Below are 23,820 nucleotides of genomic sequence, written 5' to 3'. Positions count from 1 at the left end.
CCGTACCCACGATCCGTCACTCCTCCCCTCCCAACCCCCGGAAGTCACCCATCTGCTTCCCGTTTCTACGGACCAGCCTCCTCTGGGCATTCCACATAAACGAAATCAGACACGATGTGATTTTCGTGTCTGGCTTTTCTCACTACTCGTCATGTTTTCAAGGTTTATCTGTGTTGTAACATGTGTTGGTGCTTCCTTCCTTTTTTTTTTTTTTTAAATTGAATTCTTTTTTATTTTATTTTTTATTTAATTGATTTTTTACAGAGAGGAAGGGAGAGGGATAGAGAGCTAGAAATGTTGACGAGAGAGAAACATCAACCAGTTGCCTCTTGCACACCCCCTACCGGGGATGTGCCTGCAACCAAGGTACATGCCCTTGACCGGAATCGAACCAAGGACCTTTCAGTCCGCAGACCGATGCTCTACCACTGAGCCAAACCAGTTTTGGCACTTCCTTCCTTTTTATGGCTATATACTATTCCATGTCTGGATAGACCTTGTTTATTTACTTATTAAAACATATTTTATTGATTTTTTTTTTACAGAGAGGAAGAGAGAGGGATTGAGAGTTAGAAACATTGATGAGAGAGAAACATCCATCAGCCGCCTCCTGCACACCTCCTACTGGGGATGTGCCCGCAACCAAGGTACATGCCCTTGACCGGAATCAAACCTGGGACCCCTCAGTCCGCAAGCTGACGCTCTATCCACTGAGTCAAACCGGTTTTGGCACCATATTTATTTTTTTAAATAGGTTTTTTTTAAATTGATTTCAGAGAGAGGAGGGGAGAGGAAGAGAGAGAGAGAAACATCGATGATGAGAGAGAATCGTTGATCGGCTGCCTCCCGCACGCCCCCCCTGGGGATGGAGAGGGACACCTGGGCATGTGCCCTGGCTGGGAACCACACCTCTCCATCGGTGCTTAGCCAACTGAGCCACATGGGCCAGAGTAGACCACACGTTATTTTTCTATTCATTCACTGGTGAATATTGGCTGTCTGGGCAGATCTTCATTTTTAAAAAAATATATATTTTATTGATTTTTTACAGAGAGGAATGGAGAGAGATAGAGAGCTAGAAACGTCAATGAGAGAGTAACATCGACCAGCTGCCTCCTGCACACCCCCTACTGGGGATGTGCCCGCAACCAAGGTACATGCCCTTGACCGGAATCGAACCCGGGACCCTTCAGTCCGCAGACTGACGCTCTACCACTGAGCCAAACTGGTTTCGGCAGATCTTCATTTTTAAACGTACAAAACATACGTACACATGTGCATACATGTGTGGTTCTGGCCCAGACCCCAAGACCCCTGACAGGACACGGGCCTCCCCCAGGGCCAGCCCGAGGAGGAAATGGAGCAGAACCAGGTGGCACATCGCTGTGACGGGACCCTCTGACCCTCCGGGGCTGGAGGGTCTCTGGGAAGGCGGCGGCTGCCCCTGGACGGCAGGGAGGCCAGCTGGTGCCTGCGGCCCCGGCCCCAGGCGTGTCCGATCCCAGATAGAGCTGTTACATCACACCTCCCGGGGCTGGCCCCGAGGTGGCCAGATCACAGTGTCCTTGGCTGCGGGAGGTGGGGATTCTGACGGTTGTTTTCACACTTGGGGAGGAACGCACCGCTCTCACCTCAGGTTGCCCTGCCGGCCGGCCAGGGAGGCCGGCCCTGAGCTCCTGATCAGGGAGGCCATCGGCTCCCGAGTCCCTCTTAGCTGGGCTGAAGCTGAAAGAAACCCAGCCGTGGAACTTCCCTCAGCTTCCATTCCCAGCCCTGAGAGACGGGAACGGGGTTGGGGGGAAGCTCCTGGGTATTTCCAAACTTAGAGGCGAGGGCAGACCAGTGTCAGGAACAGGGTAGGGCTCAGAGAAGAGTAGGTACTATTATGACCATCTTTGGTCTTATTATTATTATTTTTTAAAATATATATATATAAATATATATATATTTTATTGATCTTTTACAGAGAGGAAGGGAGAGGGACAGAGAGCTAGAAACACCGATGAGAGAGAGACATCGACCAGCTGCCTCCTGCACACCTCCCACCGGCGATGTGCCCGCAACCAAGGTACATGCCTGTGACCGGAATTGAACCTGGGACCTTTCAGTCCCCAGATTGACGCTCTATCCACTGAGCCAAACCGGTTACGGCTGGCCTTATTATTATTACTACTAGAGGCCCAATGTGCGACATTTGTGCAAGAACAGGCCTTCCGTCCCCTGGCTGCTGGCACTGGCTTTGCTCTGGCACCTGGGATCAGGGCCTTCCTCGCAGCCCTGGCTTCATCCGAAAGGTCATCCAGAAGAACGTCCAGTCTAATTAGCTTAGTATGCTTTTATGATTCTAGATTATTATCCAGGACCTTCCCACTCCTTTGGTCTCGTTTTCCTCCCTCGAGTCCTCCCTTCAGACCGGCTCCTCAGTCATGTCTCCTCCAGGTAAGTCCGGTTCAAGCCTACGGGACCCTGCCCAGGCAGTCCCTGGAGGCCCTCCCCCGGGGGCCAGGAGCAGCCTGAGGGCCGGTCTGCACTGACCTGGGCCCTGCTGGGCCCTCCACTCTCTCCTCCACCCACTCCACACCCCACCAACACCCAGGACAGCCCCTCGCAACAGAGGATTGTCCGGCCCCAAATGTCAGCAGAGCCGAGGTCGGCCGGGACTTAACCCGATGTGGGCGAAGGCACTCTGTGTAAAAGCTGCCACGCCACGTCCAACGGCTGTTCCCGTGGCCAGCAAACGGCGGCTCGCGAGCCACGTGTGGCTCTTTGGCCCCTGGAGTGTGGCTCTTCCACAAAATACCACGGCCTGGGCGAGTCTGTTTTTGAAGAAGTGGCATTAGAAGAAGTTTACGTTTAAAAAAGTTGGCTCTCCAAAGAAATTTCAGCTCTGTATGGCTCAGTGGATAGAGCATCGGCCTGTGGACGGAAGGGTCCCGGGTTCGATTCCGGTCAGGGGCATGTACCTTGGTTGTGGGCACATCCCCAGTAGGAAGTGTGCAGGAGGCAGATGATCGATGTTTCTCTCCCATCGATGTTTCTCTCCATCCCTCTCTGTAAAAAAAAAAAAAAAAAAAAAATATACATATATAAATATCTATATATATATATATTTATATATATATATTTATTTATTTATTTTTAAGAAATTTCATTCGTTGTCCTGTTACTATCTGGCTCTGTGGACGAATGAGTTTGCCGACCACGGGTAGCCAATCCACCAGGGGAGAAGTGAGAGTCGCTTTTCTTGGTAACATTAATACAAGCGAACCAGGCCTCCATGGTCACGTCCGTTTAACTTCTGTGGCCCTCCCTCCTGAACTTGGCAGCGAGCCTTCCCACTGACAGTCAGTCACTGGCTGCAGCCCGACCCGCGCCGGGCAGAGACCTGGCGGGAGCCATTGGAGGGTGGTGTCTGTAGTGATGCCTCCCGGCTCTGCGTCGCCCCCAAATGCCACCCACGGCCTCTTGGTGGGCCTTTCCGGCCGGACCCCAGGCCACACTCGGCCTGTCCTGGGGGGTCATCACCACCCGCCAATCAGCACGGTCCACACAGCTTGTCAGGGACTTAGTCCGAGTTCATCCAAAAATGCAGCAGGGTTAAACCTCAGACCACTGGCTCCGTGTGCAGCAGACGAAGACTTCGATGTTTTTCTTGGTGATTTTCATCAGGCTGAGTTAGGGCAGTGAAGGTCCTGCCCCTCCCCTCCCCTCCCCTCCCCTCCTCTCCCCTCCACTCCCTTTCCCCTTCCCTCCTCTCCTCTCCTCTTCAAGGGGTGGCAGGGACATTCAGGGCCAAGTCACATGAGCAGAGTGGGGTGCAGTCTAATCCTCAGTTATTTGCCCAGCCCTGTCTCTCCCGCCCCCAGCTTGCCCAGGAGGCCTTCCTCATTCCCAGCCACGCCAGTTCTGGTCCTGCCATCCTGGCCGTGGCCCCCACCCCAGAGGTGGGCCGGGGCCATAAATCCTTCCTTCTGCTCTGCGGTGCCCTCCCTTCCTGAGGCAGAACGCTCCCCGCCGACAGGACCCTCCCGGTCCTGGCACCGAGTGCTGCCCTGGCTCCTGGGAGTGCTGTGCCCGCAGGCAGCTGGGAGCTGGATGCTGCCCACCGGGGGTGCTGATATCATGATCACCAGCAGATGCCTGGCATCGGGGCCCTGGACCTGGACACCGTGGCACAGTGGGTTGGGCACTGCCCTGTGCACCAAAAGGTTGCCGTTTCGATTCCTGGCCATGACGTGTTTCTTTCTCGTTCTCTCCCCCTCACTTCCTCTCTCTAAAATCTACGAGAGCAGCGTCCCGGGCCTTGAGGTCTTCGAGGATGATGGCAGATGGGATTGCCCTCCTTGCCGCAATGCTCAGGAAACCACGTGTCACATGCTTTTCGGACACGCAGCCTTCGGAGGAGCAAGCAGGCGTGTGGTGAAAAACCCGGGTTATTCCCGACGAAGGCAAGCTGTGGTCTGGGAGCCGACGCGCGTCATTGTGGCTGGAGAGCTCGTGGGGGTGGCGGGGGAGGCGGGGGAGCTGGATGACTCAGCGGCTGCCCTCTTGTTGAATGTGGAGCCAAGCCTCGGCCTGGCGGCCACACGCAGAAGCCTGCCCCCAGCAGTGCCCGCAGACAAGCACTCAGAGCCCCACAGGCCCACACCGGGGGCGTGGGCATGAGCGCGGCTGTGGGCATCCCTGGGGCACGGCGGGGCTGCACGGGAGCTGAGACCTCCAGGGACCCGGGGGGCACGGCCTGCGGGCAGGAGCCCACACAGCGAGGCCTTCCGAGTGGGGGAGAGTTTTTCAGCCCAAACGCTGAGCACAGTGCCCCGGCCGCAGGCTGAGCGCAGGGGCCGGGCAGAGGGGCCGGCAGCCTCTCCCAGGACGGGCAGAGTTCAAGCTCCCACGGCGGCGAGGCTTTCTGGCCGGGATCCCAGGATCCCAGGAGAGGAAGTCCAAACAATAGTTGGTGGAAGAAAACAAGCTGATTTGGGGGGTCACGGGCCCCTGAGGCCCGGCTCTTATCTTCAGCTTCACAATGAAGAAAGGAAGGAAAGTCTGCAGAACCGAAACCCAAAGTGCAGCATCAATCACCTCAGGGGCCTTCCAAGACCGCTCAATGTGAAAGCACAAGGTCGAGTCAAGGACCCGAAGGCGGCCAGCAGCCTTCCCGGGAGCGGAGGGCAACAGGCTCACCCGCAGCAGAAGCACAGGCCCAGCCCCGAGTCCTCGGTGACGGGAGAGCGGGTGGCCGGTCAGGGAAGCCAAACGCACTCCCAGCGGTGGCACAACCTCAGCGTCGGTGCTGCCGCAGGCCTGGTGGCTTGCAACCCTAGGGGCTCCTAGGGGCCAGGGTTCCCACGGAACCTCCCCCAGATTCACTCCCCGATGACGGCAGACCCTAACAGGCGTCATCCTACAGAACGCTCCGCGATGAACTGTTTGCTTTCGTTTTTGAATAAATCTTTATTGGGTTTCAGAGTGGAAGGGAGAGGGAGAGAGAGAGAAACATCAACGAGGAGAGAGAATCATTGACCCGCTGCCTCCTGCACTTCCCCTACTGGGGACAGAGCCCGCAACACTGGCATGTGCCCCGACTGGGAATCGAACCCGGGACCCTTCCGTCCGCAGGCTGACGCTCTGTCCACGGGGCCACAGCGGCCAGGGCCATCAGTGATGAATTTTAATAAACAAAGAGAGGACGGCTTTCCTACCAGCAGCTGCTCTTGAACACTCCCTCCCGTATGGATGTGAGCTGCCATAATGGAATCACTGAGACAAGTGCCACAGAGCTGAGGCTCTCAGCCCGCTTCTTTTTCTTTATTAAAAAAAAATAATAATAATTAATTAAAAAAATATATATATATATTTTATTGATTTTTTTACAGAGAGGAAGGGAGAGGGATAGAAAGCTAGAAACATCGATGAGAGAGACACAGACCAGCTGCCTCTTGCACACTCCCCGCCAGGGATGTGCCTGCAACCAACGTACATGCCCTTGACCGGAATCGAACCTGGGACTTTTCAGTCCGCAGGCCGACGCTCTCTCCACTGAGCCAAACCTGTTTCGGCTCAGCCTGTTTCTAACTTAAATGTCAGAAGAAGAAGCAGCCCAAACAGGCGTATACCGAGGCCAAATCTAAGAACTCTGGATACTATGGAACTGCATGCTTCTCCGGACAGCCCCTCCCCGCCCCTCCTAGGCTTGTGGCTGGGGCGGCCCCTGGCACAGGGGCCTCAGCCGGGGACATTCCCACCCGTTCTGCCAAGAACAGAAAGTGAATCCCAACTCAATTCCGGGAAAAGCCGAAGGAACCAGCTGAAAAGGAGCCACACCCTCTTCGAGGGCGGGGTGCCTAGGAACACGGTACTGGAAACGCAGCATTGAGGCCACACAGCCTTTGACCCAATACCCTTTTGCTTGTGCTCCTGCCGATGGGCCTCGGTGTTCAGCCGCATCCTTCCAGCCTGGGGTGGGGATGTCACCCCTGAGCAGAGTCCCAGGAACTCCTCCCGGAGCCCACGCCCGTCTGGGACACACACACACACACACACACACACACACACACACCCCCTGTCCTGAGGCTGCTGCCCAGGAGCGCCCATTGTCATCCTCTCTGCTCCGTCCCGGGACGCTGCCCTTTCACACCGAGCGGGTTTCGGTTCTGTGCGCCTTTCCTTCCTTTCCTCCATGTGAAGCTGAAGATAAGAGCCTTTGGGCACACACGGACACATCACACTCTCAGAAAAGCCCCCCACCCCGTCTCACCCCGTCTCACCCTGTCTCACCCCTCACCCCTCACCCCGAGTCAGGGCTGAGGCTCAGCCGAGAAGAGGAAGTGGGCTGAGCGAGTGGGAGCAGGCGGCCACTGCGTGCCCCCTCCGCCCACCGTCTCCCCACCCCGAGGACCGGCCGGGCCTGCAGCTCAGCGCATGGCAGGAGGGCGGGCCAGGATGCCTTCGGAATGGCTGCGCGTCTTTCCCAAGTTTTTTTTTTTTTTTTTTTTTTTTTTTTTAAATATATATATATTTTATTGATTTTTTACAGAGAGGAAGAGAGAGGGATAGAGAGTTAGAAACATCGAGGAAAGAGAATCATGGATCAGCTGCCTCTTGCACACCCCCCACCGGGGATGTGCCTGCAACCAAGGTACATGCCCTTGACCGGGATCGAACCTGGGACCTTTCAGTCCACAGGCCGACGCTCCATCCACTGAGCCAAGCCGGTTTCAGCTTTCCCGAGTTTTTTGTTCATGGGAAGACTCACCATTTATTAGCACCTTTGTGCACATAGAATACACACATACATACATACATACGTAAGTAAATAAATAATAAAATCAATGAAAGCATAGTTTTCCCTGGCCTTGAGGTTGGGTGCCAAACTGTCCCCTTCTTTTCTTTTCTTAAAAAAAAAAAAAAAAGTATTTTATTGATTTTTTTACAGAGAGGAAGGGAGAGGGATAGAGAGTTAGAAACATGGATGAGAGAGAAACATTGACCAGCTGCCTCCTGCACATCCCCTCCTGGGGACCTGCCCGCAACCAAGGCACATGCCATGACCCTGACCGGAAGCGAACCCGGGACCCTTCAGTCCACAGGCCGATGCTCTCCACATGTGTCAAACACAAGGCCCGCGGGCCAAATCCGTCCCGCCAGGCCTTGCAATGAGGCCCGCACCACGCTGTCATCACTGCACTCCGCTGCGTTTCATCACAATGACAGTTTATGACTGTTCAGTAAACCATTCGGCCCTCGATTTAGGCTGGATTTTAGATTTTGGCCCCTTCTCTGATTGAGTTCGACACCCCTACGAGTCTATTCACTGAACCAAACTGGTCAGGGCCCCCTTCTTTTCTTATGGGCCTCAGTCTCCCCCCCTCGCTCCCCCAAAAAAGGGAGCGTTATCTGGCTCTGGCTGGTTCTCCGCTCAGTCACCATGGCTGTGGGTTTATGTCTCACAGGACAAGAGGTCCAGGTTGGATGTGGGGTCCCTGGCAGGTTGGTCCCACGGCCTGTTTGCCAGGCGACCTGGGGCAAGTTACTTCACCTTCTTCCTGGATAACGGCCTCCTTTTCGGGGGGAGAGGAGAGGGGAGAGCTCCTCTGTCCAAGAGCCAGGCCGCAGGGAGAGGTGGGGCGGGGCAGTGAGGAGACACAGCCCTCCCGGGGCGGAGTGAAGGAGCTCCAGCCGCAGAATTGGGGCCCCAGGTGGAGACCTCCTCGGCTCCAGAACGGCTTAGTATCCTGGCTGCGGTCTGAGGAGTTACCAAGATGTGCTGGGCGTAAGGAGACCCGGCTCCAAGTCTCAGCCGGGTTACTCCCTGGCTGGGCCGGCCGCACGACCGCCTGAACCCCGTTCTCTCGCCCCGGTTAGCTGCACCGAGCCTCGTGGCTCAGAAAAATATGGCCCGAGTCCGGAGTCCAGCCTGCAAGTCTGGAGGGCCCATCGCCGGTTGCCAAGGTGCCATTGCCCCTCGCCACGCCGTTCCCTTGCCTCCTGGCAAACAGGAACGCCAGCGGGGGGTGGCGGTGATGAAACGAAGCTTAATGAGTAACCCCGCGGACTGGCCAGTGGGCGGGAGGCGGCCTGAGGCAGCAGGGACAGCGCTGGCTGACGGAGGTGGCCCCGGAGGGGACAGGTCAGTGACCGGACCCACCTCATCGGAGGTGGCTTTCCCTCTGGGTGTGAGCCCTGGTCCCGCCGCTGCTGTGTGACCTTGGGAAAGTAGCTTGACCCTTTTGGGCTGCGTCTGATTCCGCGACAGAGAGGTCATGACAGTACTCACCGCCCCAGGGTGCTGTACACCATCCTGTGACGTCATGTTGTCTTTTGTTACGGCGACAATAACAGCAGCCGCAGTCCACACCGAGTCCTTATCACGGTCCTAAACATTTGACCTCTGTTAACTCACACCCTCTTCCCATCAGTTACATGAGGGAAGTCTTTTACCCCCACCTGGCAGGTGAGGAAACAAAGCAGAGGGGTCAATTCAGTTACCCAACGTCACACAGCCAGGGAGTGGAGGTTGGTGTTTGTTGGTCCCAGAGCCAGGCTAACGCACATGTGTCAAACACAAGGCCCGCGGGCCAAATCCGTCCCGCCAGGCCTTGCAATGTGGCCCGCACCGCGCTGTCATCACTGCACTCCGCTGCGTTTCCATCACAATGACAGTTTATGACTGTTCAGTAAACCATTCGGCCCGTGATTTAGGCTGGATTTTAGATTTTGGCCCCTTCTCTGATTGAGTTCGACACCCCTAGTCTAACGCTTAGGCATACTGCCTCCTCAGAAGCTACTCCTACTCCAACTTAAGAAAAAACAACAACAACAAAAAACAACACACACACACACACACACACACACACCAATCAGATCTGAAATACCATGGCTGACACGAACACATGAGGAACTGTTTGACATTGAAATTGGGACTCAAAAGAACCGATGGCCCAGAAAGGAACTCACTACAGACTGACTCATCTGCCTCTCAGCATAACCATTATGGCTCGTCTCAGTTTCGGTTCTTACAAGGGTATTCCTTGGAACGAATGATCTCACGCATCTAGAGGAAATGATGAACAACATAGACTGATGAACAAAAACAGACCCAGAGACAGAGTAGCAGCGATCAGACTCTCAAACCTCAGAGGGAAAGTAGGGGAGGTTGGGGGTAAGGGGGAGAGATCAACCAAAGGACTTGTGTGCGTGCATATGGGCTTAGCCGGTGGCCATGGACAACAGGGGATGGGTTTGGGATGGGAAAGGGGGGGATGAGGACAATTATGTGATAGCATAATCAATAAAAAACAAAAACAAAACAAAAACCCCACACATACACAAAGAACAGACTCTATTATAAATGTTAATACCCGCCTAACTTCTTCCAAAGCCAAGATATCCATGAAATTCTGGTTTAATATCTCCTCCTGCTCACACAACTAAAAACCCTACTCTTTTTTTTTTAAATAAATCTTTATTGTTCATATTATTACAAATGTTCCTCATTTTTCCCCCCTCTATTGCTCCCCTCCACCAGGTTCCCATCCCACCCTCTGCCCTTCCCCCCCACCCCCATTGTCCCCATCCATAGGTGCACAGTTTATGTTCAGTCTCTTCCCGCATCCCCCTCTCCCCTTTCCCCAAGAATCCTCAGTTCACTCCCCTTCTATACCTCTGATTCTATTATATTCACCAGTTAATATTGTTTATCAGGTTTTTTAATTCCCTTGGTTTTTAGATTCACTTGTTGATAGTTATGTATTTGTTGTTCATAATTTTTATCTTTATTTTCTTCCTTTTCCTATAGAACCCCCTTCAGCAATTCATATAATTCTGGTTTGGCAGTGATGAACTCCTTTCGCTTTTTTATTTTTTTATTTGTGAAGCTCTTTATCTGACCTTCGATTCTGAGTGATAGCTTTGCTGGATAGATTATCTTTGGCTGTAGGTTCTTGCTGTTCATAACCTTGAATATTTCTTGCCATTCCTGTTTGGCCTGCATAGTTTCTGTTGAGAAATCAGCTGACAATCGTATGGGTGCTCCTTTATAGGTAACTACCTGCTTTTCTCTTGCTGCTTTTAATATTCTCTCTTTGTCTTTTGCTCTTGGAATTTTAATTATGATGTGTCTTGGTGTGGTCCTCTTTGGATTCCTTTTGTTTGGGGTTCTGTGCGCTTCTTGGACTTGTAAGTCTAATTCTTTCACCACATGGGGGAAGTTTTCTGTCACTATTTCCTTCAGTATGTTTTCGGTATCTTGCTCTCTCTCTTCTTCTGGGACCCCCATAATTCTGATGTTGGTTCGCTTGAAGTTGTCCCATAGGTTTCTTACATTATCTTCAGCTTTCTGGATTCTCTTGTCTTCTTGCTTCTGCGGAGGATTGTCTTCTGGCTCTTTATGTTTCAAATCTTTGACTTGATTCTTGCGATCTTCCATTCTGTTTTTAGGACTCTGTATAATATTTTTTTATTTCAGACAATGTATTCGTTATTTCTAGTTGATCCCTTTTCATATCCTCATAGGTCTCGTTTATTTTATCAGCCTTTTCTAGGAAATTCTTGAAAAACCATATAAGCGTGGTTTTGAACTCTGTATCCAGTGGCTTCTTGTCCTCCATTTCTTTCGTTTGTGATCTGTTTCCTTGTCTTGGCATTTTTGCAGCTTCCCTGAGTTGGTAGGGTGGCTTTGTGTGATAAGGTGTCCTCTAAAGAGCCTCAGGGCACACCGGCCAACACAGAAGGGCTGGCATCCAGTGGGCATGCAATGAACGCAGCAAGCGGTGCTTCTTGCCCAAGCCCGAGCTGTGTGCCCCTCCTCCAGGGAGCCCTCTGTGATCCCAACCACCCTCAGCTGTCCTGTGGGACTTTCTGCTCTCTGTCCACCCCGGGGGTGTGAGACATGTCACTCAACTGGGTGTCTTTCCTCCCCCTCCAGGCCGGGAGCCACCTTGGGGCATGACCCGGGCTTTGTCCCCTCTGTTCCCAGCGCCCGATCAGGACAGAACGTGGGAGGACGGGCGCATGTGTGGGTGTGGCTGGGAATGGAGCTGTCAGCATTCTCATCAGGGATCAGGGCCAAGCAGCTCGACTCACCCCAGGTGGCCGGGAGTTAATCATCAAACCCGAGGGGGTCACCCAAAGTCCGAGCGAGGTGCACCTGGACCCCCCCCCCCCCCCCCCGCCCACAGACACAGGGAGCCAGAGAGGTGTGGTTCGCTCAGCTCACCCCGGGGGACGGTGCGAGAGACGAGCTGTGAGTCCGATGGTATCGTTCTTCTGCCCACAGCCTTCCCTGGCTCCCCAGTGCCCCTGAGTGAGGTCCAGACTCTGCATTGGCACAGCTGCCCTGTGGACTCTGTCCCTGCCCACCTCCCAGCCCCAGGCCCTCCTGCTGCCTTGCCCCTGCCTTCTTGGTTCCAGTCCCACCATGTTTTTCCACTCCAGACCTTTGCACTCCATGTTCCTGATTCCCGGCTGAGCTCAGCCTCTTCCTCATTTCCTCCTCCTCCTCCTCCACCTCCTCCTCCTCCACCTCCTCTGGTCACCTCCTTCAAGAGGTCATTCCTGACCTCCTGACCCAAAGTAGGCCCCCTTGCTCTTCTTTCCAGGACTCCCTACAGGCAGGTCTCTCTCCTCCTCCTTCTCCTCCTCCTCCTCCTCCTCCTCCTCTTCTTCTTCCTCTTTTCCTCTTCTTCCTCTTTTCCTCCTCCTCCTCCTTTTCCTCCTCCTCCTCCTCTTCCTCCTCCCCTTCTCCTCCTCCTCCTGCTCCTCTCATCCTCCTCCTCCCTCTCTTCCTCCTCCTCCTCCTCCACCTCTCCTCCACCTCCTCCTCCACCTCCTCTGGTTGCCTCCTCCAAGAGGTCATTCCTGACCTCCTGACCCAAAGTAGGCCCCCTTGCTCTTCTTTCCAGGACTCCCTACAGGCAGGTCTCCCTCCTCCTCCTCATCTTCCTCTTCCTCCTTTCCTCTTCTTCCTCCTCCTCCTCTTTTTCCTCCCCCCCCCTTCTCCCTCCTCCCCTTCTCCTCCTCCTCCTGCTCCTCTCATCCTCCTCCTCCCTCTCTTCCTCCTCTCCTCCTCCTCCTCCTCTGGGAAGGCTTCCAGTCCTCCGGGACAAGTGAGGTCCTTGCTCCGGGCGCCGGCAGCCCCACCTGTGCCGGATGGCACTGATTGCAGCCACTCTGCAGTGACCCCTGGAGGCCCCAGGAGGGCAGGGGACACGCTATTTTGTTTGAGGCCAAAGCTCCTGGGATGTGTGTGACACATGGTAGGTGTCCAGTAAATATATTTTTTTAACAAACGAGCCAATGGCCAGAGTCCTTTGTTTGACAAAGGAATGCTCACTCGGCTCCTGTGTGGGGTGTGAAGTTTCTCTCGTGACAGCTGTTTCCTCGTCTCTGTTCTCTCGGGACCAGCCTTTCCTCAGAGGTGTCTGTGTGGTGAAACAGGTGGTCCGGGGTGAGAGACAAAGGGTGTTCCTCTCTGGCTGGGTGGCCTCAGCCAAGTGAATTTGCCTCTCGGGACCTTGGTTTCTTGATCTGTCACATGGGACTAGGGAAAGGCCTGCGCCAGAGGATGGCACAGGGGGAGGCAGCGAGGGTTGATCTCCTCCTCCTTGCTTTCCAGCGAGGAGCTGTCCCTTTAACACGGGAGGAGGGGTCAAGGCCCCGGGAGGCTGGCAGAAACCGGGCAGAGCCGGTGCCAGTCAGGCCTGTGGGCAGCCGCTGGTAGCCAAGTTGGTTCTGGGGACTCTTGAGCAGAAAGGTAAGGAGGCCTGGGGCCCAAACGGGGGCCCCTGGGGCTTTGCATGCACGTGTGGAGGTGCATGTGGGGGAGTTTGAGAGGCCCTGGGGCAAAGTCCCTGCCGAACGGGTGGGAAGGGAGGGAGCGGGACAGTGGCCTGAGCCCTCCCAGGAATATCGATTCAACTCGGTGTCCCGGGCCCAGCTGCTTTGCAGAAGGAGAGCAGGCTTTGCCTGCCAGAGGGGCATGCTGCCCGCCAGGGGCCGGGCCGGGCTGCCCAGCCTTGGTGCCAGGGACTTGGTGTCTGGGGAAAAGCCTGAGGGACAGACCTGGGTAAACACCAACTCCTGGATGCACCAGGTGGGCCCCAGGAAGGAAAATGGGCTGGCCAACGTCGTGCTTGCTGGGACCTGCACCCAGCCCTGGGCTTCACGCTGCGTTGTGGTGACGAGCACAGATGCCAAGGCACACTGCCCGAGTTTGAATCCTGGCTGCGCCGTTTCTAGCTGTGTGACCTCAGGCAAACGACTCAACCTCTCTGGGCCTCAGATTCTTTTTTAAAAAAGATTTTCCATTGAATTTTAGGGAGAGAGGAAAGGAGAGGGAGAGAGAGAAAAACGTGGATGGGAGAGAGATTAAAAAAACATTGATGCGAGAGAAACCAGTGAGGGCTATTTATTTATTGATTTTTTTTGCAGAGAGGAAGGGAGAGAGATAGAGAGTTAGAAACATCAATGAGAGAGAAACATCAATCAGCTGCCTCCTGCACACTCCCCACTGAGGTTGTCCCTGCAACCAAGGCACATGCCCGTGACCGGAATCAAACCTGTGTCCCTTCAGTCCGCAGGTCGTCACTCCATCCATGAGCCAAACCGGTTAGGGCCAGCCTCAGTTGCAATGGTCACCTCCTCCAAGAGGTCATTCCTGACCTCCTGACCCAAAGTCGGTCCCCTTGCTCTTCTCTTCGGGGCTCCCTACACGCAGGTTTCTCTCTCAGCGGTTTTCTCTGTTTCTGATCAGTTAGTTTGTCTACACAGTTATCTGTTGAATGCTGATCTCTCCCTCGGACTATACGTCCGTGGCAGGAGTAGATATCTGTCTCATTTCCCACGTGGTTCCAGTTTCTGAGATGCTCCTGTGATGCCTGTAAACCTGCCAGAGTAGCCGAAACTGGTTTGGCTCATTGGACAGAGCGTCGGCCTGCGGACTGAAGGGTCCCGGGTTCGATTCCGGTCAAGGGCATGTACCTTGGTTGCGGGCACATCCCCAGTAGGGGTGGTGCAAGAGGCAGCTGATTGATGTTTCTCTCTCATCGATGTTTCTAACTCTCTATCTCTCTCCCTTCCTCTCTGCAAAAAAAATCAATTGATTTTTTTTTTTTTTACAGAGAGGAAGGGAGAGGGATAGTTAGAAACTATCCACTGAGCCAAACCGGTTTGCGGTTCTTTGAGGAGACGTTGTGAGCAGTCTCAAAACAGTGAGGCCTGCTGCCCATCAGCAGCACCTCACGCTTCTTGACGTGATGGACCAGAAACTTCCAAAAGCCACTGGGCGGCATGTGCTTTGTGTTCCTGTTGCTCCCATAGCCAATGCTGGGCCTCAGGATCTGGCCCTCGACGCTTCTCCGCACCCTATTGTCAGTGCCTCTGGGTTTCCGCTAGTCCCGCTTCATTTTGACCTATCGGTCTGACGGTAATGGGTGAACTCCTTGGTCCTCCTTTTGACCATCTTGGGTTTCACGAGGGGTCTGAGGGCAGGCATGGTGCCGAGCAGGAGATGGCTGCCACCTCCGTAGGCAGCGCCGAGGAAGAGAGCGGGAAGTCCATCACTTCTTCTTTTTTTTTTAAACATATTTTATTGATTTTTTTTACAGAGAGGAAGAGAGAGGGATAGTTAGAAACATCGATGAGAGAGAATCATCGATCAGCTTCCTCTTGCACACCCCCCACTGGGGATGTGCCCGCAGCCAAGGTACATGCCCTCGACCACAATCGAACCCGGGACCTTTCAGTCCGCAGGCCGACGCTCTATCCACGGAGCCAAACCGGTGTCGGCCCATCACTTCTCATGGGCTGGGTTTTACGCCCCCAGCACCGTGGGCCTCCGCCGCAGGTACAGAACGAAAGGCCCCTCGTCCAGAGGCGTTTGCCCGGATGGGGAAACCGAGGCCCAGGGAGGAGCAGATTTTTGCATGAAGTCTCACAGGTTGGCAGCCAGACGGGGCTAAGAGGACCACGCCGAGGGCGTCTCCGCTCCCCATCTCCCCTCCCCTCCCGGCCTGGTCAGGGGGAGCCCTGACTGCAGCCGCCCGGGCAGTGGCCCGTGTCCTCCGCAGGCCGGGCGGCCGCCGGGATGGAGCGCCCCCTGGCGGAGCGTGCCGAGGCCCGGCCCTTCCACGTGGTCACGCCTCTGCTGGAGAGCTGGGCGCTGTCCCAGGCGGCGGGCACCACCGTCTTCCTCAAGTGCGAGAATGTGCAGCCCGCCGGCTCCTTCAAGATCCGGGGCATCGGGCACTTCTGCCAGGAGGTGACGGGGTGCGGGCAAAAGGAGAGAAGCGAGGTTGTGCGGGAGGGGGAGGAGAGTGGGGCTGCTGGAATTGGGGGGGGGGGGGAGGGGAGCTCCGTGATCCCTGCTTGGGTGAGCCCTCAACCCCCTTCCTTCTCTCCCCAGGCGGCCAAGAAGGGATGCAGCCACCTGGTGTGCTCCTCAGGTGACCCCACGCCTTTCTGCGCTCGAGGGTCCTCCGGGCTGGGGGTGGGGGAGGAGGAGGGGGGGCTGGCCGGAGCAGAGATAGCTGTCCAGGGGGCTCGGCCTCCTCGTAAGGGCCGGGCCTCATCACTGTCATGGTCCGATGGCCGTGTGTCTGTCCTCTCCCAGCCGCGTTCCCATCGTCAGCAGAAGTGACCAGAACCCAGCTCACGCAGGCGTACTAAGCCACGGGGCTCCGAGAACTGAACGTTCTCAGGAGACACGGCTTTCAGGCACGGCTGGATCCAGGCGCTCTCCCCCGCACAACCTCCTCCTTTCTCCTGGCCTTTCTTTCCTCTCCACCAGCTTTCTTCTCGCCCGGGCCTCCTGGGTGGCAGGCTTGCTTCTTGCCATCCTAACCAACCCCAATGAAAAGGGGAGCAACCCTGCCCATGGAACCCCTCAGTCCGCGACTTGGTCTTCTGGGCCTGGCTCGGGTCACGTGCTCACCCCTGAACGGGTCATGGGTCAGGAGGCTGGGTTCTCTGAGGGGTTCCGTCTGGGTCGTGTGTCCATCTCGAGGCCAGGGAGAGGACTCTCTCGTGGGGGTGTGTAGTGTGGGGGAGAGGGGGCTCCTACAGGGAAACGGAGGAGGAGGGGCAGAGGCCTGTCAACGGTGTCGCCTTCCGCTGCCTCCACAGGGGGCAACGCGGGCATCGCAGCTGCCTACTGCGCCCGGAAGCTGGGCCTGCCCGCCACCATCGTGCTCCCCGAGGGCACCTCCCAGCCCGTGGTGAGGAGGCTGCAGGGGGAGGGGGCCGAGGTGCAGCTTGCTGGAAAGGTAAGGAGCCCGGGAAGGGGGAGCCGGCGGGAGTGGGCGGAGATCGCCCCCTTGTCCTCTCACCGAGCTCGGCCCGGTCTGCCCTCGGCTTGGCCGAGCTGGTGGGCGAGAGTGCGTGTGGTGTGTGAGAAGGGCTGGCACCACTGGCCTCGCCTGTGCCCGCCCCGAGAAGACCCCCTGCAGGAGCCCGCCTGTCCCCCCAGCCTCGCTGCCACTTGGTATTGGCCCCTTTATTTTTTTAAAATATATTTTTATTGACCTTTTACAGAAAGGAAGGGAGAGGGATAGAGAGTTAGAAACATCCATGAGAGAGAGGGAAACATCCATCAGCTGCCTCCTGCACACCCCCCACTGAGGATGTGCCCACAACCAAGGTACATGCCCTTGACCGGCATCGAACCTGGGACCTCTCCGTCCGAAGGCCGACGCTCTATCCACTGAGCCAAACCGGTTTTGGTCTGATCCCTTTAAAAACTTATATATATTTTGTTATTGATTTCAAAGAGGAAGAGAGGGGAGGGAGAGATAGAAACATCATTGATGAGAGAAAACCATTGACCGGCTGCCTCCTGCATGCCCCACACTGGGGATCGAGACTGCACCCGGGGCCTGGGCCCTGACAGGGAATCGAACCATGACCTCCGGTCATAGGTCAGCGCTCCACACCAGCTGGGCCTGGTGTTGGCCACTTTAGGGTTGTTTGCCACTTGATGAGACACGAAGTATAAGGGAGAGGATGGCAGCACGGTGCATGCTGAGACCATCCAGTGTGAGAGGCCGAGGCTGAGGCCCCCGGGTCACCTGGCCGCCCAAACACAGCACGGCTGACAGGGTTTCAGCTCCGGGCCCTGGGCAGCGTGGAGGGCTGACAGGAGGAGGAGGGTCATGGTTGGACGGGCACCCGGCTGCTCGGGGGCAGAGGCTCAGTGGGTGCCCAGGGAGAGGCCTGCAAGGGCTGCACAGCTTCAAAGCTCATTTGGCTTCAATATTTCTTTTCTTTTTTTAAAATATATTTTATTGATTTTTTACAGAGAGGAAGGGAGAGGGATAGAGAGCTAGAAACATCGATGAGACAGAAACATCGGTCAGCTGCTTCCTGCACACCCCCCACTGGGGACGTGCCCGCAACCAAGGCACATGCCCTTGACCGGAATCGAACCCGGGATCTTTCGGTCCCCAGGCCGGCGCTCTATCCACTGAGCCACACCGTCCAGGGCTTGCTTCAATGTTTCGAGAGGAGGAAGCCCATCTCTCCCGTTGGACGAGGCTCCACGGGGGGCGGGACCATGTGTCCTCTCCGCCTGCCCCAGCCGGGGCTCAGGCCCAGGGGGCACGGCGGGTGCCAGAGGAGGGCAGTGCTGTTTCTGCCCCCTTGTCCCCCTCCACCCCTTAGGAGAGGAGATCTGGGGGCTCCCTCCGAAATGCTGTGCTAGTTTGGGTCCCCAGGGGCTGCCTGCCCGCCGGTCCTCTGGCCTCGATTGCTCCTTAGGTCTGGGATGAGGCCAATCTGAGGGCCCAGGAGCTGGCCAAGAGGGACGGCTGGGTGAACGTGCCCCCGTTCGACCACCCCCTGATATGGTAAGGCTGGTGCCCCCCCCCAACACCCCAGGAGCTCAGAGCTTAGAAACCCTCATTGAATCCGGGTCCTCCCATGGGGCAAAAGGGGAAACCGAGGCCCAGAGTAGAAGAGGCATGGAGTCCAGGCCCTATTTCTGCCCCGTATTGAGTTGTGTGAATCTGTGAGCATCGCACCCCTCGTGCCTCGGTTTCCCCACGTGTAACATGGAAATACTAATAACGAGTCCTCTGCGTGGAGCGTGTACTTTGGGGGAACGTTTAGACCCCTAGAGGGAGGTGCTGTGTGCCTGTTTTACAGTTGGGGAAACCGAGGCACCAAGGGCTCAAGCGGCTTGCCCGAGATCACACAGCGAGCGGGGCGTCAGAGGCCCTGGGCCCTGGGGGTGGGCGGCGGACACGGATGAAGCTGAGGGAGCTAGGCATTCGGGGTCCCCTCTCCCTGGCCTGGGCGGGAGGCGGGGGCTGGGGGTGTCCCTGGCCCAGCTCCTCCCGCCCCCTCTCCCCCTCTCCTCCAGGGAGGGCCACGCCAGCCTGGTGCGGGAGCTGAAGGCAGCCCTGGGGACCCCGCCGGGGGCCCTGGTGCTGGCGGTGGGGGGCGGGGGGCTTCTGGCTGGGGTGGCGGCCGGCCTGGCGGAGGTGGGCTGGCAGCACGTGCCCGTGGTCGCCATGGAGACGCGAGGGGCCCACTGCTTCCACGCGGCTCTGCAGGCGGGCAGGCCGGTCACGCTGCCGGACATCACCAGGTGGGCACGGGCTGGCGCTGGGGGGGCTGGCGGGGGAGGATGCAGAGGGGGGGCACCTCAGGAGGGTCCCCTCGCCCGGGGCTCCAGCCCCACGGTGTGGGTCTGAGGCAGGGGCGGTGCTGAAAGAGGAGGACCTGCGCCCTGTCGGTCTCAGCAGCGAGGGGAACCAGCGTCCAGGGTCCACCATCCCAGAGCAGTGGAGGGGGCGGCCGCTGGAAAGGGAGGCGAGCACTGACCACAGAAACCCAATCGTCACCCCATCCTCACCCGAAGGCGGACGCTGCTCACAGTGGGGTGCACGCTCCCCAGTCTTTGCCTGCCTCCCTCCCGCCCTGCCCCCCCCCCCCGCCCACGCATCATTGCACACAAGTGGCAGGTGCTGGGAACATAGTAGGTGGTCCACAAACGTCTGTAAAAGGAATCAATGATGTATTTTTAGAAGCTGAGATTATAGTCTTCAGACAGTTTTGTAACCTCCGTTTTTCTATTCACAGTCTGTAACACGAACATAGTTTGGTGTGGGTTTTGGGCACCATCGCCAGAGAATTTTTCTCCCATTGCATTTGTTGTTGTTGTTGGTTAATCCTCACCTGAGAATATTTTTCCATTGATTTTGAGAGAGAGTGGAAGGGGTGGTGGGGAGAGAGAGAGAGAGAGAGAGAGAGAGAGAGAGAGAGAGAGAGAGAAACATTGATGTGAGAAACACAGCGATTGGTTGCCTCCTGCATGTGCCCTGGCCAGGGCAGGGGATTGACTCTGCAACCCAGGTGTTTGCCCTTGACTGGAACCCGGGACCCTTCAGTCAGACCGTGGGCTGACGCTCTAGCCCCTGAGACACACCGGCCAGGAGCTGAGGCAAGCTTCTTATAAAGTTTATACTATAAACTCACTCACGAGCAGAGAGTGGGTCCAGCCGCCAGCCCCTGCCTCATGCTCCTCACCCAGCATCATGGATGGTGATGTGTCCCCCAGGACCGCCCAGCCGTCCCCGCAGGCAGGGGCTGAGGACAGGAGAAATGTGTCCTTCCACACCCTGGACGCTAGGAGCCCAAAGTCAGGGTGTGGGCAGGGCCGCGCGGGGGCCGGGGGCGGAGGGCAGCTGGGTCTGTGTGTGACTCACCGGCCCCTTCCCGCACCCCGGCCCCGCCCGCCTCTCCGCAGCGTGGCCAAGTGCCTGGGCGCCAAGACGGCGGCTGCGGGCGCGCTGGCCTGCGCGCGGGAGCTCCGGGTCCTCTCGGAGGTGGTGGAGGACCGGGAGGCCGTGGACGCTGTGCAGAGGTTCCTCGGTGAGTGGGCGCCAGACCCGGTGAAACCTGCGCGGTCCAGATCCCCCCCTGTTCCCCAGGCTGGCAGGCGGCGACTGTGCCATGGGGAGATGGAGGGAGGGGGTGCCGGCTGTCACTAGCCTCCAGGCTACTACTACTACTACTACTACTACTACTACTACTTCTTCTTCTTCTTCTTCTTCTTCTTCTTCTTCTTCTTCTTCTTTTCCTCCTCCTCCTCCTCCTCCTCCTTCTTTTTTTAAACAGGGAATGCTCATTTATTTTTAAAACATATTTTATTGATTTTTTTACAAAGAGGAAGGGAGAGAGATAGAGAGCTAGAAACATCGATGAGAGAGAAACATCGACCAGCTGCCTCTTGCACACACACACACCTCCCCCTCCTCCCCCCCCTGGGATGTGCCCGCAACCAACGTACATGCCCCTGACCGGAATCGAACCTGGGACCTTTTAGTCCGCAGACCAGCGCTCCACCACTGAGCCAAACCAGTCTCGGCTTCGTTTTTTTGATGGAAGTCAGTTTCTATTTATTTTATTTTATTTTCAAAAATATATGTTATTGATTTTTCACAGAGAGGAAGAGAGAGGGATAGAGAGTTAGAAACATCGATGAGAGAGAATCATGGATCAGCTGCCTCTTGCACACCCCCTACTGGGGATGTGCCTGCAACCAAGGTACATGCCCTTGACCGGAATCGAACCTGGGACCTTTCAGTCCGAAGGCCGACGCTCTATCCGCTGAGCCACACCGGTTTTGGCGCCTCCAGACTTCTGTACATGCTCTTCTCTGGAGCTGCCCATCCCTCGCCTGCTCCCCGTCATTTCCCTGTGACGAAGGGCCCCGTCATCATGACACCACCTCTGGGAAGCCTCCCTGGGTCTCTCACCCCCATCCTGCCCAGGGAGGAGACTCTGATGCACCAATCCCACTCATCTCCTATCTGCCCGCTCCCAGCCCGTCGACATCATTAGGTCGTGTCCCCAGAGTCTTCTGAGGACAGGGTCGGGCAGAGAGGGGGCGCACCATAGGGATGTGTGGAATGGGTGGAGGGATGTGTGAGTGACGAGCTGGGCCGTGGGCAGACAGACGGGCAGAGGGATTGATGGGGCAACGCACTGATGAATGACACAGAAACGCATCGACGGATGGACACTGATGAATGGGCACGTTGATGGATGAACAGACAGACAGTCAAAGGATAGATAGTGGATGGATGGATGGATGGATGGATCGATGGATATGCTGATGGATGGCCACGCTAATAGATGGACAGACAGACAGTTTTGTGATGGATGGAGGAAGAGATGGATGGGTAGATACACGGAAGGCGGAGAGACGGGTGGATGGAGAGGGAGTCAGGCGGATAGGCTGGCTCCATGGGGTTTGCAACACCCTGGCCTGCGAGCTCTGACTGGCTTCCCCCTCTCCCCTCCACCCCTTCCCGCTCCGGGCAGATGATGAGCGCATGCTGGTGGAGCCAGCCTGCGGCGCAGCCTTAGCTGCCGTCTACTCGGGCCTCCTGGGGCGGCTGCAGGCCGAGGGCCGCCTGAGCCCCACGCTGGCCTCCGTGGTGGTCATCGTCTGCGGAGGCAACAACATCGACAGCCGGGAGCTGCAGGCGCTGAAGGCCCAGCTGGGCTGGCGCTGAGGCCCCTGGAGCTGCCAAGGGGCCTCTGGGCTCTCAGACGGCCGTGGAAGCTACCCTGTGCGTCTGTGCTGGCCGCCGCCTCCAGGAAGCCCTCCAGGACTGCTCCCTCCGGCTCCCCCGCAGCCCCGACCAATAAACTCTTTCAGAGTTGAGTCTGTAACCCTGTCCGGCCGGTCTCTCTGCCTCTGTGAGCTCATCCCTCAAGCCCGGCTGATGAGGTAGCTAGCGCCCTCCACGCCACAGCCTGAGAAGCAAAGCCAGGCGTCCCGAGCTCAGGCCTCCCGGGCAGCCAGCTGCGCAGGGGCTACTGGCAGGGCTTGCCTCGGCTGAGGGGCGGGACGAGGCGGGGACGCCCTGAGCCTTCTCGGGCCTGGCAGGTGAGGGCACCATCTCCAGCTTTGCCCCGGTGCCGGCTGCGGGCCAGAAACTCCTCTACGAACGTCCTACTCATCCTCACCTTCTCTGACACTGAATGGCTCCTGAAAAAACCCACCCTCACCGCCCCTGTTCTACAGATGGGGAAACCGAGGCACGGGACGGTGCCCTGACCCACCCCAGGCCGCCCAGCGGGGACGTGGTCCGGTCGGGTTCAAACCCGTGATCCCCAACAGGACTCTGTGCGTCTCAGACCTCGGTCTTCGTCGTGTGGGGGCTGGTGGGGGTGGGCTCTGGGGAAGGAGGTGGGACTGCCAGGTGGGTCCGGGTCCCAAGGCGGGTGGGTACCGGCTGGCCCGGGGATCGCCTAGGAAACGGGAGGGGAACTTCGTCTCTTGGCGCCACCAGGGGGCAGCAACGCGCCTCCGATGGGAATCCTGCCCCTGGAGGCGCTGAGTCCCAGCAAAGGCTGGGGCCCAAGGTCTGGCATGGGGAGGTCTCCCCAACCTTTCCCAGCCCCCCAGGAAACCAGGCTCAGAGCGTGCGGGGCCAGCGGGTGCCCCAAACCCCCCTCCCCCCCAGCACCCACCTCCCGGTCACCCGGAGGCACCCTGGCTTCATGGCTGCTGTGTGGCCTCGAGCAAACGCTCTCCCCTCTCTGGGCCTCAGGCTGCACCCTGGGCCGGAGAAGCCCAGTGCCAGGTCCCGCCTCCTTTCCTTCGCCTACGCCGTGCCCTCCCCAGGCACCTCACCCTCTCCTCCGGTGGAGGATTGGAGGGTGGCAGTGGCCTCCCCGCCTCCTGCTGCTGCTGCCTTGGTCTTTTCTCTCTCTCGGACCCCAGACCGTGGGCCCGACTTGCCCCTCAGAAGCCACAGGCCCCAGCCCTGATCCCGGAGTCACACTGGGTGCGTTCCGCACGGCAGGAGGGGCCCCGGAGCCCCAGAGCGGACTCAGCCAGCCCGGAGCGGGACTCCGTTCCTCCTAGCCAGCCCGGCGACCTTGAGCAAACGAAGCTCCTTGCAGGGCCTCAGTGTTCTCACCTGTAAAACGGGCGGCCGGTGGATTATTACTGTGGACCCGGCGTAGGTACCAGGAGGCTTTCAATCAGTGTTAGTTCCTACTGTCCCCTGAGCCTTTTCCCCAACAAGGAAGGGTGCAGAGGAACAAACATTTCTTTGCATATATATTTTTTAAAGGTGGTTAAAAAAAATGTATATATTGGATATATAATTGATATTTTACAGAGAGGAAGAGAGAGGGATAGAAACATTGATGAGAGAGAAACATCGATCAGCTGCCTCCTGCACATCCCCCACCAAGGTACATGCCCTTGCCCAGAATCGAACCTGGGACCTTTCAGTCCACAGGCCGATGCTCTGTCCACTGAGCCGCACCGGTTCTGGCTTCTTTACATAGTGAGAACCTACT

The 23,820-nt window shown here is 57.0% G+C and overlaps 1 protein-coding gene across 3 annotated transcripts; it reads left to right on the top strand.

Annotated features, from left to right (window-relative positions):
* The first annotated feature begins 13,096 nt into the window (after positions 1 to 13,096).
* Positions 13,097 to 22,168, top strand: SDSL (serine dehydratase like). 3 transcript variants are annotated; one of them, XM_045585416.1, is made up of 9 exons: positions 13,135 to 13,252; positions 15,358 to 15,364; positions 15,567 to 15,757; positions 15,902 to 15,941; positions 16,621 to 16,760; positions 18,250 to 18,338; positions 18,854 to 19,081; positions 20,243 to 20,367; positions 21,823 to 22,168. In XM_045585416.1, exons 3-9 carry the CDS (start codon positions 15,584 to 15,586, stop codon positions 22,014 to 22,016), a joined length of 990 nt encoding a protein of 329 aa, XP_045441372.1. In that variant the 5' UTR covers positions 13,135 to 13,252; positions 15,358 to 15,364; positions 15,567 to 15,583; the 3' UTR covers positions 22,017 to 22,168. The 3 variants fall into 3 exon arrangements, with proteins under 3 accessions (XP_045441371.1, XP_045441373.1, XP_045441372.1); XM_045585415.1 differs by lacking the exon at positions 15,358 to 15,364 and having other exon boundaries at positions 13,097 to 13,252; XM_045585417.1 differs by lacking the exons at positions 15,358 to 15,364; positions 18,854 to 19,081 and having other exon boundaries at positions 13,097 to 13,252.
* The last annotated feature ends 1,652 nt before the right edge of the window (positions 22,169 to 23,820 follow it).

This window comes from Pipistrellus kuhlii, unplaced genomic scaffold, assembly GCF_014108245.1.
Source record: "Pipistrellus kuhlii isolate mPipKuh1 unplaced genomic scaffold, mPipKuh1.p scaffold_m20_p_20, whole genome shotgun sequence".
NCBI classification, from domain to species: Eukaryota; Metazoa; Chordata; class Mammalia; order Chiroptera; family Vespertilionidae; genus Pipistrellus; species Pipistrellus kuhlii.
The sequence above is the reverse complement of the archived record's forward strand: the minus strand, read 5'-3'. Positions and strand labels throughout refer to the sequence as shown.

Coding starts and splice junctions, on each gene's coding strand:
- SDSL (XM_045585415.1), top strand. CDS start 15,584: ATGGAGCGCCCCCTGGCGGAGCGTGCCGAGGCCCGGCCCTTCCACGTG. Junction 18,339..18,853: donor TTCGACCACCCCCTGATATG/GTAAGGCTGGTG, acceptor CCTCTCCTCCAG/GGAGGGCCACGCCAGCCTGG. Junction 20,368..21,822: donor CGCTGTGCAGAGGTTCCTCG/GTGAGTGGGCGC, acceptor CGCTCCGGGCAG/ATGATGAGCGCATGCTGGTG.